We start from the raw sequence: 17,711 nt of genomic DNA, 5'->3' as shown, positions 1-17,711 counted from the left end.
TTATGTGCAATTCTGTTTACAGCAACATTTTGAATCATTGGATAGATACAGTGAATTGGACGGTTTAATGGATTGTAAGCAGAAAACACCTGAATATAGACTGAACTCTATGATTATAGATGTTGCCAATCACGGTCTTTAAACCACCACGGATCATGGATGATATTCCTTCCAAATCATGCCTCCAGCTCCTTAAGCTCAAATTTACAAACAAAGGAATACATGCCGTCAACATAAGCACCATTCGTCGTCATAAAAGAGTTCAGTCCTGTATTCCAATTTATTTCAAGTTCAAGTCTACACCCAGTGTTTCCTACAAATATATTTCTACTACTGCATCCAGACTTTAATTATAAACAAACTTTGCAGTGCCTAGACATAGAGCAGCTTATACTTAATCCACCTACGTTTTCTTGTTCTTCATCTTCTTTCAACTGTAGTCCAGCTGGACATGTCATTACTTACAAAAGCCGGCTAGGCTCATTTTGAAAGTGTAAAAAAATATTTTAACTCGTTATAACGAGTTAATTATCTCGTTATAACGAGATACTAACTCGTTATAACGAGATAATTATCTCGGTATAACGAGTTAGTATCTCGTTATAACGATATAATTATCTCCTTATAACGAGTTGGTATCTCGTTATAACGAGTTTAAAATTATCTCGTTATAACGAGATGATTAACTCGTTATAGCGAGATAATTAAGTCGTCAGATATATTGTCGGAATGGATTAAAAGTATAAATGGAATACTAAAATCCCGCATTAGACATATTAAAACAAATCATCTATCTTTCTGTGTTGATAAAAGAATTAGATTGGTTACAGTCATGAGGAATATGTTTTGGTTCCAGCTGACAAAGCTTGTACCAACATTGTTTTTGTTTGTAAGGCTCATTATTACAACTGTATTTTAAACGAACTTCGCATTAATTCCACTTTTGGTAATCGTACTTATACTCCAACTGCCCTTTCCAAAGATGAAATTGTTCAAAACCATGCTTCAGTTTTAGACACATTTAATATCCCAGTCAATGGGTCGAATGAATAACAGTTACCGTACCTATACTAGATTCCTAAACTACATAAAAACCCTTACAAATGAAGATACATTGCTGAATCCAGCAAGTGCTCTACCAAGCCCCTATCTTTGCTCCTCACGAAAATATTAACAGCTGTGAAGGAGAAACTTCAAACTTACTGTGCGACTACATATGCCAGAATTGGTGTAAATCCAATGTGGATTCTAAAAAATTCCAAAGAACTTTTAGTAAACTTGAAATCTCAAAATTTTTCTCAGATCAACAACATCAAAACCTATGACTTTTCAACACTTTACACGACCATTCCTCACGATAAATTAAAGTCTAGACTTTTTGACGTCATAGACAGTTGCTTGTTTAACAAAAATGGAAAACGGAAATATTCATATCTAGTGATCTGTCATCCAAACAATTACTTTGCTAAACACCACTCTGAGTCCACGCACAAGTATTCTGAAATTGAAATAAAAATATGCTTTAGTTCCTCATTTACAATATCTTCGTGGTCTTTGGTGATCACGTTTTCTAACAGTCTGTTGGAATCCCCATGGGCACGAATTGTGCTCCTTGTTAGCTGACCTGTTTTTATATTCCTATGAAGCAGAATTTATTCAAAAACTTCTACGTGAGAAGAAAAATATCTTGCGGTGGCCTTCAATTCGACATTTAGATATGTCGACGACGTATTATCTATTAACAATAATAATTTTTATTCATATGTCGATTCAATATATCCCAGTGAACTCGAAATAAAAGACACCACAGATTCGTCCACTTCTGCTTCATACTTAGATATTTTATTGAAAGTATATATTAACGGCAAACTAACAATTCAACTTTATGACAAACGGGATGATTTCAGCTTCTCCATCGTCAACTTCCCATATTTATGCAGCGATATTCCATTATCACCTGCATATGGTGTTTATATCTCTCAACTGATTCGATACGCAAGAGCTTGTTTGGCGTATGGTCAGTTTTTAAATCGAAGCAGGCTACTGACAAACAAGTTGATGGTACAGGGGTTCCAACAGTCTCGTTTAAAGTCAGCATTTCGCAAATTCTATTGTCGTTATAACGATCTAGTTTGCCAATACAACCTATCATTGGGTCAAGATAACTCCGTTCACCTTATCAAGATATGAGGCTCACGGCGGGTGTGGCCGGTCGACAGGGGATTCTTGCTCCTCCTAAATACCTGATCCCACCCCGGGTATATCCAGGGGTCCGTGTTTGCCCAATTCACTCTTCCACGCCCCGCCCACCGATGACAACGAACGTCACATGTTTTCAGACTCCGTCAACATATGTAAACAACATGACGGGCGATTTCGATCTTATACAGGATACCTTTTCAATCGTCTCGTTTACTCGTGAATTTTCACAGAACAGTCCGTCAAAGGGTTTGACATACTTTAGAGAAGGTTATGTTCACATAATTTCAGTGGGTAAAAACGCGGAAGAAACAGTAATTATAACTTATTTGTTAGCGCTAGATGCTTTAAATTCGCTGCATTTTAAGTAATGAAACACTACATCGTCTAACCATCGAATTGCAGGATTCGGCTGCCATCGATGCTTACTGTTCATGCACAGCTGGGTTAATATTACGAAACGTTTTCCGAGTTTTGAATAATTGTTTTGTTACGGAATTGACGATGTTTGTTGTTCGGTTGAAACTGAATAACTATATCATATATGCTGCGTTGACCGGTTCAATAAAATGTTTCATCTGCTTGCTTGCTTTTGCATCTTTTATTTTACTATTATTTATGATTTACTTATGAAAAACAGTTAAATATTATCAAGAATTTACATTGCAGCTCAAATATCATCTGTGATCTCCATTAAATGTTCAACTTCAGTTATACTTGAATGGATATTGTAGATCTAGATATTTACATTGAGATATTTACATGCATAATTTTTTTTAATGGTAATGGGTTAATTAGATCATTCCAAGTTTTTATTCCACGTCCACCCAAATATCTATTTCTATTTAAAACAACTTGCAAATCAACAGAAAGAATGTGTACAATGTTTGATAGACATCACCATTTTGACAGTACAGTCAAGAATATGTTAAATGACACACAATAGAAAACTTGGATTATAAACAAGAATATTATAAAGACTCGGACCAAAAAACAATTTCCTGTTCGTAAAACATTTGTTTTAATTAGTTACCCAACCTCTTGTACTATAGTACATATTGTAATTACATAGGATCAGCAACACAATATAATACTTAGTTAAAGGAGTAGTTTATCATAAATAGGACAATAAATTAAGTACCACATGATTTTTTTATTTTCAACAAATAATTCAAAAGTATGGAATAATCATTGTTCTTTAAGAATAAATGGTTTACAATATCTGTCTATTTTAATTGTCAATGAATCAGCACAAATTTTTACATTTTCTTAGTTGTGAGCATTCACACATTTCGAAGGAAAATTTAAGTAATCTACTAGTTTATATTCATCATAATGTAAGTTTTCCCAAAGTTAGACATAAATTTACTCTCTTATAAAATGTTTATCATTTTAAATAATTCCTCACACTGTATACAAGTAGTACACAATGAATTCACATGCTCTACAATTTTCTCTTCAACCCTGGGTTTTGCCCAAGGGTTAGTAGGGTGCAAACTATCCAACTTTATTGATGTCTCCATATATATACATATACTAACTGGTGGGAATACACCGACAGAGATACAGAGGTGCAGACATATTTCCCCTGGTTCTTTGGATATCGTGAAACCTTTGTCTGCCATAATAAATTCCCCTTCCAGAATAATTCAACCCACCATCAGTTAACAAAGGAGTTTGTAAAATCCACTATTCTCTGCAACAGCAACATCTGACATAGATCCAGTAAATAATTCACTAACAAATATGATAATAATAATAGCCTTTATTTATCCAAGATAACACAAATTAGCATACAGCTAGTTTCCATTGTGTCCCCTAAAGGATCACAATCCACAAGTCCCCTTTAGGTTGTAGCTGATTTGTAGTCAGAATGTATAATTTGTAACTGTAGTTTTAAAGAAGATTGTTTCTGTGATTTCCTTTCTGCACAATCAATGATAGCGATGGTTGTTGGGAATTGAGCTTTTATTCAGTTGTCATGTTGTTAATATCATTCCTATAGGACTAAATTGAAACACAACCTAACACAACATAAGGTCAATTCAGGCACAGAATATATCACTGATACACTGTGTTGAAATACAAAATCTTGTGCTAAGTCCTTAATTTCAAAAGTATGTCTCAGCCTCATCGGTGTTAATAACAACTGCGATTGTTTTGTCATATTTGTTATGTCCCTCCTTTTTTTTTTTTTTTTACATACTGGGGAATTTGCTCAGATGTATAAAAAACTCTAACAAAGTACAAAATGTGGCATGTCTCAAATTGATATAATATAAAAACAACCCTGTTTTTTTTTCTTCTCTTGCTGTAGAGTACTGTTAATGTCAAAAGGGGTGGCCTGTTGGTGGGGTTAATCTTGGGCTTCCATTGATAACTGGAGTTGCAGATGATGATTACGTATGCTCTGTTGATGAAAGGCATTTTCTGCTGTTGTTAACTGGTCTTGTAAATTCTCTAACTTGTGCTGCTGTTACAAGCATATCCAATGAATCTATAAAGAAACAACAACAATTTTTTTTAGCATTTGGAAGTAAAACATAGATGCTGAGAGGGGCCATGGAATTTTAAAAGGTGACCTGATCTATTACATGAAAGATCCTATGCATACATTACACCCAACAATTTATTAGCTACTTATAAAATTTCAGTTTGCTCGAATTATTATAAAATCTAAATTCGAATTTAAACCATTTATTACAAATTATATATGGACATAAATTCTATTGATATTTAAAAACTTTGACCACGGAATTAGTCTGATTACTGAAACTTTAGAACTTTATCCCCTGGTATGATCTATTGTAGGAATCATGGAACGAAAACTTTGAATATGGCGCTCTTACAGTCATGTTATGATATGTATGGCTGAGCAGGGAAAATTTAAGACACCAGACCAGAAACTGCATATATATTGGTGTAAACATTAAATTAATTGACCCTAGATATGAAAATAGTTTAGATATGGGATTCTTTTTAATAGATAATATTATAGTAAAAAAAAAAAAGTATTGTGTAGCTCTTAGCACAGGTGCTTGGGTTCATGACACCCTCCCCCCCCCCCCCCCCCCCCCCCCCTTGAATAACCTATCTACACGAATTAATTGTTATATTCATTGGGGGAATTCTTAAAAAGAGCTATTTTGGGGTATGCATGACAATGTTGACATGCATTAGTAGGATTTTCAACAAGAAATAATTTAAATCAAGTCGTGCGGGTTATTTGGCCAATTCGGGGGGGGGGGGGGGGGGGGGGGGGGGGGGTCCTGAACCCAAGCACCTGTAGCTCTTAGTACATGTATACACATGACATGGGCATGTATTATTATCAGTCCCTGATTTAACTATTACTATTAACTAATACATAATTGTCTGCTAAGACTAACTTACTTTGTGTGCCGGTCCATTCTGCTCTTACTGTGGGGCCTACCGCACGCCTTTATCCAACGTAAACATTAATCTTTATGTGATTTTGGGTTTGGAAATGGGATAAACATTACTTCTAGTATCCTTTCTGGGTAACGTGAATCACTGTTGCATTTCCCCGATGCACACAATTCCACCAATTTTATGAGAACTCGAAGTAATCAGGCTAAAACATCTGTACCTCAAAACCTCCGTCATCATAAGTTTTGACGGAGGTAATGGCGGACAATTCTTCCGCGATTCTGATTGGCTGTGCGAAGATGATAACCGCACCTCCCCTGACGACAGTGGAAGCGTGAATTTATATTGCTTATAGGAGTTATGAGTTTGATCACTGTTCGTTATCTTCACCTTTCATCAAGAGGGTTTGTTTTACAATAGGGGGTGCATGCTATCTTGCTATTTCTCTAAATGAAAAACTTGACTTTTTAGCTTGTTAAAATGACGCTTTACATTTTGTATCCACAATTCAAAATACGTAGAACGTTTGGATTCTTTCAATACCAAATCTTATCTTAAAAATGAAATGAACATTTCAGTCAAGTATAATGAGCAAGGTGAATTCTTTTCTAATTCATAAAAACTGATATTTTTTAAGAGGACCACTCCCCCTGACTTTAAAAAAACCCCATGCCATTGGCGGAGTTTTTGAAATTATTTGTCTTCAATATTTGTATAAGATGTGTTAGCAATGTATACAGTATTTTAAAATGGGTTTGCTTTCTATAATATAAGCCAAAACTCCATGACGTTACAACTTCAACATTACATTATTACCCCCCCCCCCCTTTCAAAGAAGAGGGACATCTCGGTCGTTATTTCCGTCGGTCGGTAGACCAGATGTTGTCCGCTCAATATCTTGAGAACCATTCACTTCATTGTAATATTTCATATGTGGGTTGGTTACGAGTAGAAGAGAATCCCTATTGATTTTCATATCAAAAGGTCTAAAATCAAGGGTCAATCAACTCTGGACATAGGAAGACACAGTCTGCTCAATATCTTGAGAACCCTTTGCCATGTAACGACATAACAATAACGGAGCGAATGAAAGATCTTATTTTAATCATATTGACCCTTTGTTTGTACACTGGTACATCCTAAGAAGTAGATGACCCCTACTGATTTGGAGGTCATACGAACAAAGGTTAAGGGTCAAACTGGACATAGGAATATACTGTCCGCTCAATATTTTGAGAACCCTTAGATTGACAGACATCAAACTTGGTACATTGGTACATCTTCAGGAGAAGATGACCCATATTGATTTTGAGTCACATGATTAAGGGTCAAACTGGATATAGGAATATACTACTCTTTATATAGTAAATTCGACCCCAAGCGATGCAATTGCCTGTGGGAATATATACTGTCCGCTCAATATTTTGAGAACCCTTTGCTTGACAAACATCAAACTTGGTACACTGGTATGTCTTCAGGAGAAGATGACCTCTATCGATTTTGAGGTAACATGGTCAAAGGTCAAACTGGACATAGGAATATACTGTTCGTTCAATATTTTGAGAACCATTTGCTTTACAGTCATCAAACTTGGCACACTGGTACATCTTAAGGAGTAGATGACCCCTATTGATTTTGAAGTCACCTGGTGAAAGATCAAGGGTTAAACTGGACATGGTAATATATTGTCTCCTATATTTCAAGAATTATTTGCTTGATTGACACCAAACTTAGTATACTGGTACAATATAAGGAGTAAATGACCCCTATTCATTTTTAGGTCACATGGTCAATCCACTCTGGACATAGGAAGATATTGTCTGCTCAATATTTTAAAATGGTTTGGCACTACTATCATTTAAATGATGCACGTGTATAACCCTTTTTAATTTTGCACGATGGGGACATACATGTTTAACAAACATATCTTGTATTAAAATATTTGCATTTCAAATGTTTTTACCTTCGACATCTTTACGTATTGAAATGATAGCCTCGTGAATGTAAACAACGTGCGTATGAATCTTGATAAATATAATACGACTATTCTAACGGCTGGGAATATTCCGACAGAAATGACATTAAGATGTAAATATGAAAAATAAATATCATTTTTGAAAATACTTGAGGGTATGAACAGCAACGCTTCACGACAGCAGAATTTTCACGAACCGTGACGCGTCGCAGTTCATACCCTTATACAATTTTTAAAAATATGACATTTATGTTTTGAATATACTCATAACGATTTGGCAAGTCATATGAACAAATCCATTTTTTCTATTTATGAAGAGAGAATTATATTTAATGATTTTCTTGAGTATTAGTATTTTAATTAATGCGAGTTTCTCTGTGCGTGTTTGGTTAAGATATTGCAATCTGAAAAGATGGAAAGAAACACACACACTTACATTCAATTTCGCTTTGCGATATATAGATCTTCCTTTCACGATCAAATACATCGATTCAGCAACTGAATGTTTAACAAATAATGTATTGAAAAGGTAGTGAACGGAAGGTGATCGATTGTGTAGTGTTTAACGTCCCACTCGAGAATTTTTCACTGATATGGAGAAGTCACCATTGGCACCCACTCCACAAATCCCGTTTCATGGCAGGTGTTGACACCATAAAGAACCCTTTCTGCTACGGCCCTGAGCGCTAAGCATAGTGATACTTCACCTACAGCTGGTGTCATCTGAATATGCGTAAAAAATCCTCGACGGAACATAAAACAATCAGTCAACAACCCAATGTTTGGTAATGTTATTACAGTATTTCATTCAAATATATTGTTTAATTTTTACAACTAATTGAGTCCCGTGGGGATCCGGGTTAGAATGGATCCTCAGTACCCCTTGTCTGTCGTAAGAGGCGACTAAATAAACCGGTCCTGTGGATGAGACTGCAAAAACCAAGGCCCCGTGTCACAGCAGGTGTGGCACGATAAAGATCCCTTCCTGTTCAAAGGCCATAAGCGCCGAGCATACACTGTAAGCCTAAATTTTGAAGCCCTTCACCGACTGTGGTGACGTCCCCATATGAGAGAAAAATTCTCGAGAGGAACGTTAAACGGTATACAACCAAACAACTAATATCTATGGCGCGCCAAATTCACAAAAATGAGCTAAACATAGTTTCACAGTTGATAAACCAGGTTTATCGACTGTAAACTATAGTTTACGGACCGTAAACTATAGTTAACGACGTTAATCTATATTTCACATCTGTAAACCATAGTTAACAGATAATCTATGTTTCACAAGCGTAAACTATAATTAACAATCAAAACAATCATTAGCCATTGCAAAACATAGTTTATGTGATAAATACGGTTTCACGATTGTAAACTACGGTTTACAAGTCTGATAAATATAGTATCACAATTTGTGAAACTAGGATTAACAATTGTGAACTATATTTTACGAATGTAAATTATAGTTTACAAATGTGAATCTGTATTTATCGGCAAAATCTATTGTTAACATTTATTTAAAGACAGATAAACTTAGATTAGCATTTGTAAACTATAGTTTACAACCGTTAAATATAGTTTTACGGATGAAAACTATAGTTAACGAATCGTTAACTATAGTTTACAGTTCGTAAACTATAGTTTACAGTCGATAAACCTAGTTTATCAACTGTGAAACTATGTTTAGCTCATTTTTGTGAATTTGGCGTGCCATAAATAGAAGATAAACATTTATTCTATTGGACGATAAGTACTGTGGATTTAGAGTTAGCCATCATCATTTTGGCAAAAGATGTCAAGGCTCAAGAGGTGGTTGCCATTGAAATATTTCTACTTGAATAACGGATATACCTCCACTTGGAATTTGTTTCTGCTCAAATTCTGCGATGCATATAGTTCGTTACACGGTTTATTTGTGTCATAGGGATGCCCTGCCACTCTTCCAGAAGTGTCTGACGCAAAGTGGGAAGAGTCTCTGATGAAATAGGCTCGTTGGAATAGCAATTCGATCCAACATGTCCTACACATGTCATACTGGCGAGAGATTGGAGTTGTACGGGGCCAGCTAACAGGTGACATCGAAATTAATTGTTCCACTGGAATATGACGTCACGCCGATTATGGGTATTACCACTGCGATATGGCTTGATGCAATGGGAGTGGGAACGCCTCGGCATTTATCGGGTGCGTAAGGAATCAAGTATATTCGTATTTCGTAATATAATATTATATATAGTTTACGGTATTCAATGTATAACGACCATATTTCATATCTAATACATGGATGGTAGGATTTTTTAAAATCCTGGTATCATCAAATAAAAATAATCCACGATATGAATTTTCTAAATTTCGCTCACTGCTTGATTTATTTCACCTAGAATTTTATTAAAATATTCTTTTAAAAAAATATTTTCATACAAATTTCTTGATAGAAAGATACATTCTCTTTATGAAAATATGAAATCAAATTTTAAATCATTTACCGATCACATTTTTAGAAAATTAGATTTTTCTTATTTTTACAAGGTCAGATAACTCTTCAAATAAGTATCATGTGCAAAAAGTCAGCTTCTAATCATTTACCAGTCATGTGAATTTCATCTACTTCACTTTCATTATTATTTAACAAAAGGCATTTATTTTGATTTAAAGGGACTGATTCACGATTTCCCCCAAATTTTGTTTTTCACTTTTAATGATCAAAATCTATTGTCTAGATTCTATTGTGTTGAAAATATTTCACATAAAAGTTAAGGTTATACATTATCACAGAAGCTCATTTTAGAGAGTTTATTATTTGTTTTGTAAAACTAGATTGCGGTATGTTATTGTTTACGAAATTTTTAGAAGAAACAGATATCAATCTAAGTTTATTATACCTTTCACATTTCAAGCATTCTTTGGGTAAAATGTGTCATCTAAATGTTAAGATTTGTGACCATACAAAATGAAGATGCTTTATATTACAACATTAACGTATCACTGGTTTGTTTGTATACATAAAAAGACTCGAGTCTTTGTTTACATAACCCAGATTTAAGGCTAAAATATTGCTTTTATTCTTGCATTCAGAAGGTCAAAATTTTGGCTGTCAACATTAAATAAGTTATATTTTTAATGTTTAACATCAAAAATGAAAAATATTGTTTTCAAAAATCGTGAACCAGACCCTTCAAAATTGTTCACTTTCCTCTCGTTATACATTGAATACTTTAAGTTGAGAAGATTTACAGATCATGCCACTGATTTAGATAGCCGAACTCTGTATAACCACCTCTGATTACCTGCTACATGTGTTTGTCTCCATGCCACTGATTTAGATAGCCGAACTCAGTATAACCACCTCTGATTACCTGCTACATGTGTTTGTCTTCCTTTAATTGAACCGATTTCAGTAAATCCTTCCTTTGAAGTATGACAACTGTTGTGTATTGAGGACTAACTCCAAATCGTGAATTGTGTTTACTTTTGGAGTGAGGCGATGGAAATCTCGCTATTTTGTTTACATTGTCTGTGTAACTGTCAAATGGGAAACTCGTCATAAATTGACTTTAGGCCCAAGAAAAATTGTCCATGACGTCCGGTGGACATGAATTCTAGGGTATGACCCGCCGGTCAGTAGGTATATCTGCGATATGTGGTTAAGTCTAATGAACCTTCGTCAAAACAAAGTTATACCTGAAAACCAGTGTAGTATTTTCAAAGGGAACTGGATTTTATTTGTTACTGTTGAAAGTTTGTCTAAATGCAATTATTTTTTATTAAAAAGGGAAGTCTTGACAAATACTTATATAAATATTAAAAAGTTTTAAAACATTAAGTAGTAAAAACTGCATCGCCAATCCGATGGAATGTGAATGGATTTAAATCGATTTTGACCTAAATCGGGATTGTATTTACCTGTGTCTGATTATTTCTGATTTCTTTAGTGTTACAGGTATAAAAAAAAAATATTGTGGCACTGGTGTCTTGGTGACAAGAAAGTCATTTTAGAATGTAAAATGAAAATTACAATCGATAACAATGCTCAGTCAATTTAGTGAACAGAAATTTTGAAAAATAGCGTCATAAATTTGTGCTATGTTCATAAATTTTTCTCTCTCGAACAGAGGAGTGTTAGTACAATATAAAACCTATCAATGGTTTATTTTAAAATGAAGTTTAATGTGAAGTGAAAAAGATGAAGAAAGATATTACAAAAATCTTTCAATAATAGCCGGTGTTTTATTCAGAAATGAGGACTCATTTAAATAAACTTATAAACTAAATGATTAAAAAGATCAAAGATAAAAATTGATGTATTAGACATTAGCATTAAACCCGTCACATATAAGTTTAGAGTAACGCATGTATATGCATCATGTTGCTAAAAATAATCTACACTTTAGTTACTTGGAGGTACCGGTATTCTTACAGCGTAAGCACTGTATATAGTCAAATATCGGCGAGACCCAAGATCAAGTCCCTGGCCAAGTTACAGTTATGCAAACATTTGTACACATTAAATGAAAGTTAATGTCAGCTTTCAATCCACTTTTCTGTGAGTAGATCAAGTCTTTGATGACATCGTTAATATTGGCATTAGAGTGTCGCTTACATTTCAATATTGATTGTTAGACAATGAAATCAAATCTCTCATTGGAATGAATATTCATGATTCTTTGATTGAAATATGACGTTACGTAACATGATTAGAGGACAGCAAACCTCGGATCTCAAACCATCCATTTGATACCGATATATGCGCAGTTCATTGTATATTGATTAGGAAACTTAACGCGTGAAAATTTTAATAGCTTTTGTAACAAACACTTTTGTTGTCAAAATAAGCATAGAAGTTAAATTTAAAATATTCCCCAAACATGATCTTTTATCGGAAAAGTAATTTAAGTCCTATCTCGGACCAGTAAATCGAATGTCAGTAAGGACATTTGTCATTGAAAAGGTGCGCGAAACTGGTATTTTGTACAGGCAGCACACGGTCATAATTTTTTCTCTGTAGTTCTTTGAACATTCCAGAGACACGAAAAGGCTTGCCAAAGAAACAAACGCTTTCATATAAATAGTACTGACAGAAAGAGACTAAAATTGATATCAGATGCCTTCCGAGGACAGAAATAATGTTTAACTCAACCTCAGAAATACTTTTCACCTTTCAGTTGATAATCGACACAATTTTAAAAAGATATGGTTTTGCAAATACGCTATCCTGATTGGAATTATTGATATCTCGACCAAACCGAAGTTCATCGTTTCTCTGCCCCGTGCTTCCTTTAACGAAGTTTAATGAAGCACTAGTTGCCTTAACACAGTGAAAAAAATCTACTTTGATATACAGACTTATCGATAACTGTATTGAATAGAGTATTGAACTTTGTTGCTACATATAATTATCACGAATGGCTGGAATCAATATCAAGACCAAAGGTTATTTTTGTAGCCAAATATCGTAAAATAGAAACCTTCAGCTCGACTATGGTGCATTCATTTCATAAGTAAGATCTCTTGTTCAATGTTTCATGCAAGTCTAGATACTGCTTTTAAAGGCCATCACCTTAACATTTTTACCTTGTCGATCAGCCAACACGCTTTGCCACTTTTGGCACGTAGTTTTTGTAATGGATCCTCGTAATTAGCTAATTATTTTGAAGAGAAAAAAAACCTCTCTCCGGAAGTTGGAGTTTTATTCTGTGGGGAGAACATGTTAATTTTTAGGGTGAAAGTATTGACCTCATGGATTGATGTAATTTTTGAACAGTTCAAACATTTTCTTGTCTAATCAGGCTCAGTTAAAGAGCTGTGTTAATATTACGGAGGGTATTTGATACGTGAAAATTTTACATATCAAACGCAGTCTCTGTTCAGTGTTTCGACGGAATTTAAATACCAAAGAAAAATGAATGTAAGAGGATTTGAGCTATGTAGACATTATCGAAATGAAAACTTTATGAAAGAAAATAACTCGGTAGTTGAACAGGTTCTGTCGAATTGCCTAGTCCGTGCAGTCCATACAGCGAGCTGTCGGAGTTTATTAAGAGCCTATATCGAGTATGTTATACTACTGATATAGATTTCTGAAGCCTTCATTAATGTCTGTCACACGTAGAGGATTTTTAAAAAAGATTTATGAATTCATTTCATATGGCATTTTTGTGCCAAATATAAAGGAGACGGAACAAACTGTTGTGAAGGAAGCGATTTAAGAAAACCCGCTTACTATACGGAGACGTCCAAAGTTTTCCAAAATGGTTCTTAGAGAAGAAACAGTGATTCATGTGAAGTCTTTGGTAAATCAGATGGAAAAGGCGGCGGATTTGAACCATGTTAAGGAAGTGGTTGGATCGGGAACTGTGAACAACAAACCACCGGAAGCGTTCCGTCCTAGAAGCCGTACATCCAGTGTATCTTCTAGAGCTTCCGGTGTAGACCGTGTTAACGCATGTATGGCCAACAATCTCTTCCATTCAGCTGTCAAGGGAAGATTCAGGAAAGTGAAGCTGATTTTGGATGGAGGGTACAAGATCAACAGCAGGAATAACTATGGCTACAGTGTTCTGGTTGGCGCTCTTCATATAGACTGTGATGAGAAACGTAGAAAGATGTTTCGTTATCTTATTTCGCGGGAAGCAGATCCAAAACATAAAGATTCCAAGCACCAAAGGTCCGTTTTGTCATGGGCAGCTATTCTTGGTCGTGCTGAACAGGTCGAACTGTTACTGGAGGTACTGAACGGTGACCATGACCTTACCGATAAGGACACGGAAGGGATGACTGTTCTACACCATGCCACGCAAGGTGGTCACGTCATAATAGTTAGAAGATTGGTGGGAGAATTCCGTCGTTATCGGTTGTCAGTTGATGTCTACGATAATCTAGGATTAACACCCTATCTCCACGCTAAGAGACTAGGTTACAAAGAAATCACGGATATCCTTCTTAAAGATGGCAGGGCTTGTCCTGGCCAGTCTGACAGTTTCACTTTTAGAAGTGCTGAGGAGTGGTCGGATATTGGACAGTCATTAAAAGAGAAACAATTCAACCAGAAACGAAAATCGAACTTTGAAAGAGCTGCAATTCTTGGAAGCAGCAGATTGCTGAGATCACATTATAATTTGTATGAAACGCCAATGATACGTGTGACTGCACCAAAACCGGAAGATACTGCAGATAATGATAAAACTACGTATTTTATTGTAAAAAAAGATCCACCGTTGCGCTTGCAACCACAGCATGTGAGAGAAAACTATACAGCCCCACCATTCTCAAAATCCCAACCAAGTAAAGCTTTGGTAACAGACCCAAGGGGTGCCAGAGAAACCTCTAAATCTCTCCCTAACCAAACTTTATCACTGCTTTCCTTAACACCTGGCGCAAGGCTAAAGGAGCCAGAGAAGTTCCACAAAAGTGAACTCGATTTATCGAAGGTTGACACAAAAGCTATGAAACATGGACATAACGTCACCCTAGGATCGTTTATGAAAGTTCTGTCTGAACAGGAAACGTCATCATACCGACCAACAATAGTAGAGAGTCCCCAACATTTGGAAATACCGCGCTTGCGCACAAAGAAAGACTCCACATTTGCTAGCATATTTGGTAAGAAAAGAGGATGCGAAAAAAATAAAGGAAAAAAGAAAAGAGGTTCTGCAAAATCAGTGATGTGCACTGGAAGCAAGAAGGCGATACGAGTTTAATCATATTTTTAGCTCAGTCGAACCGAAGGCAAAAGTAAACTTTTCTATTCAAAATTCGTCTGTCGTCGGTGATATTTTATGTTTCTACTTCTTCTCAAGAGCTACTGCTCTAATCCCAACCTTTGTAACAAAGCATCATGGTGATATTGGGATTCAAGTTTCTTCAATCAAAGGATTGGGGCAATAAGGATAAATGTTTGAAATATTATTCTTGTCAAAATTTAGTACTCGCTGTACTAGAAACGCCAAAAGTTTGAAAGTGTGAAATCTTCATTATAATGAAGATTCGAGTTTGTTCAAGCCCTCCATGACACGTGGGACCAGATCACACAATAGACTTTTATTTGAAATTTAAAATAAAACCTTTTTAAGATTCACAGGGTTGATCATGGAAACACCTTCATAAAGTTTAGTTTCAGTTTATTCACACTAGAACCAAAGAACCAAAAATTCATAAGGTTTAAAAAATTTCTACGAAATATATCCGATTTTCTAAAAGTCTTCCTCTTTAAGAACCATTGTCACATTAAGGTTCAAGTTTATTCAACCATGACCAGGGTAAAGAGTCACAGCAAGGGGTGTAAGTGTTGCACAGGAATATGTAGTTGACGACATCTTAAGACGTTTCTTCTCAAGAACAACATGCAATTGAACATGTCAAATCTTATATGCAAGTACCCTCGTATTGTTATTTTAAGTTTCTCTGTGCCAGGACCTTCAAATCTAGGGGTGGGATCACAGCAAGGGTTTAAATCTTCACATGCAAAATGCAACAATTCAGGTGCGCAATGTGGTCCATAGACCTTTTGTACTTCATTGACATATGATTGATTATATGTCATCAACATATATATTTTACTCTTGGAAAACATGTATATTATTTCTTTTATCAGAATCCACATTTTTCTATAGGACGTTCTTTGGTGTACTTAATGGACAATAAACGAATTATGGAACCAAGGGCCTTAGAATTTTTGTGTTGACTGCCAGGTGAAAGAGGCTAATCTGTGTTTAATAACTAGTTTCTGTTATTCTACCTGCCATAATTTATTTTAATCTTACCATTAATAAAGCGTTAAAGGATTAATATATATATCAAATCACTAGGTTAGTACGCCTAATACTTTATTCTATAGTTCTGAATTTTCAATGCACACTGCTCACTTAACAATACCAAGTCCTTTATATGTATTCTCCGCGTCTTATATTTCAAATGTACAGTAAAAGAATTTTATCAACATCTCGCCGACTAAGCAATTGAATTCCATTTGATGAGGTCAAACTAATGGTCTAGATTTGCGTGATGTCAGAAGATATATTTACCTTAATGAGATCATTTCACTTTAAATGGATTTAAAGATCTTAAAATCTCCAGAGACTAGTCTAGATGTTTAACACCTCGCGGCATTGCTTTACACCTCGTGGTATTAGTTTTTACTTCGTGATGTTCCTTTTTACCGTTTGACTTGAGGACTTTGTGACAAAATGTCTAACATGTTACATAATGACAGTTCGTCTTGCTTTACTGAGAAGTAATCTTGCTAGTTTCATCAACTGCCATTTAATTCGTATCAGTGTTAGCAATTTCCCATAATCCCGTTCTATCTATAAGATGCAAGTGCACGGAATTTATCTGCAGAAGAAATAATTGTACAACAAAAAATATCACGAACTTTGTACAGTTGTGAGATTTCATGAACAAATGAGTTAAATAATGTAGAATAGAGCCGCGCGTGCGCAAAGTCAAATTTATAATTTTGTTAATATTGATTCTATAATAATCAATAACTGTTAAATACTCATAGTATGTCAACAAAATAAGATACGATAAACTGTGGTCTGATTGTGATGTACATGTACATCGTGTGAAAGATTTTCAATCAGCTCTCAGGAATACAGGCTTTACTTATGGTATCCTGAATGTTGATCTATTGGGTTTTTATGATAAAGCTATAGGACTTGAAAATCGTCGGTCATGTAATTCAAAATGCATCCGATATGTAGGTAATCGCACTATTGCATTGTCTGTTATGAATTACTATTGGTTACGTAACAATCTATCTTGATTCATGCCTTTAGAATTATCCTCATAATCATGTTTTATTCATAGTTTGGTAACGAAATACTGACGGACGACTGGTTAATTCCACGATTTCATTAAAATTTTATTTTAGAATTGCTTGATTTTTATCAAGTTGAATGATTGTTAGCTGAGAATGGGGGTACTGTTTGGTAGGTCTTCGAGTAATTCATGTTTTTCAAGAAATTCTGATTATTCTTTCTAGCCATCAGCCAATCTGATTAAAATCAGACTTCTTAAATCTGCGCCGTATACTCTGCGCAACGATTGTGAGCGTATCCTAGGATCTGGTTTTAATTAGATTGAGCCATCAGCGCTTTTCCTATGTCCTTGTATTTCATTTAGTCCTCAACGACTGGATAAGTTCACC

General features: G+C 35.1%; 1 protein-coding gene and 1 long non-coding RNA gene across 2 annotated transcripts; one reads left to right on the top strand and one right to left on the bottom strand.

Moving 5' to 3' along the window:
• Nucleotides 1–3,946: 3,946 nt before the first annotated feature.
• On the bottom strand, nucleotides 3,947–5,924 carry LOC130054009 (uncharacterized). Its single transcript, XR_008802250.1, has 2 exons — nucleotides 5,593–5,924; nucleotides 3,947–4,696 (listed from the first exon to the last, which is right to left on the bottom strand). It is a non-coding gene; the product is annotated as an uncharacterized LOC130054009 (long non-coding RNA).
• Nucleotides 5,925–13,076: 7,152 nt separating this feature from the next.
• LOC125671988 (uncharacterized) lies at nucleotides 13,077–16,221 on the top strand. Its single transcript, XM_048908033.2, has one exon. It carries the CDS (start codon nucleotides 13,813–13,815, stop codon nucleotides 15,259–15,261), a length of 1,449 nt encoding a protein of 482 aa, XP_048763990.2. The 5' UTR covers nucleotides 13,077–13,812; the 3' UTR covers nucleotides 15,262–16,221.
• Nucleotides 16,222–17,711: the final 1,490 nt, after the last annotated feature.

Source organism: Ostrea edulis, chromosome 4 (assembly GCF_947568905.1).
Source record: "Ostrea edulis chromosome 4, xbOstEdul1.1, whole genome shotgun sequence".
NCBI classification, from domain to species: domain Eukaryota; kingdom Metazoa; phylum Mollusca; class Bivalvia; order Ostreida; family Ostreidae; genus Ostrea; species Ostrea edulis.
The sequence above is the reverse complement of the archived record's forward strand: the minus strand, read 5'-3'. Positions and strand labels throughout refer to the sequence as shown.

What these genes read in the sequence shown, in the direction of transcription:
- LOC125671988 (XM_048908033.2), top strand. Translation starts at nt 13,813, where the DNA reads ATGGTTCTTAGAGAAGAAACAGTGATTCATGTGAAGTCTTTGGTAAAT.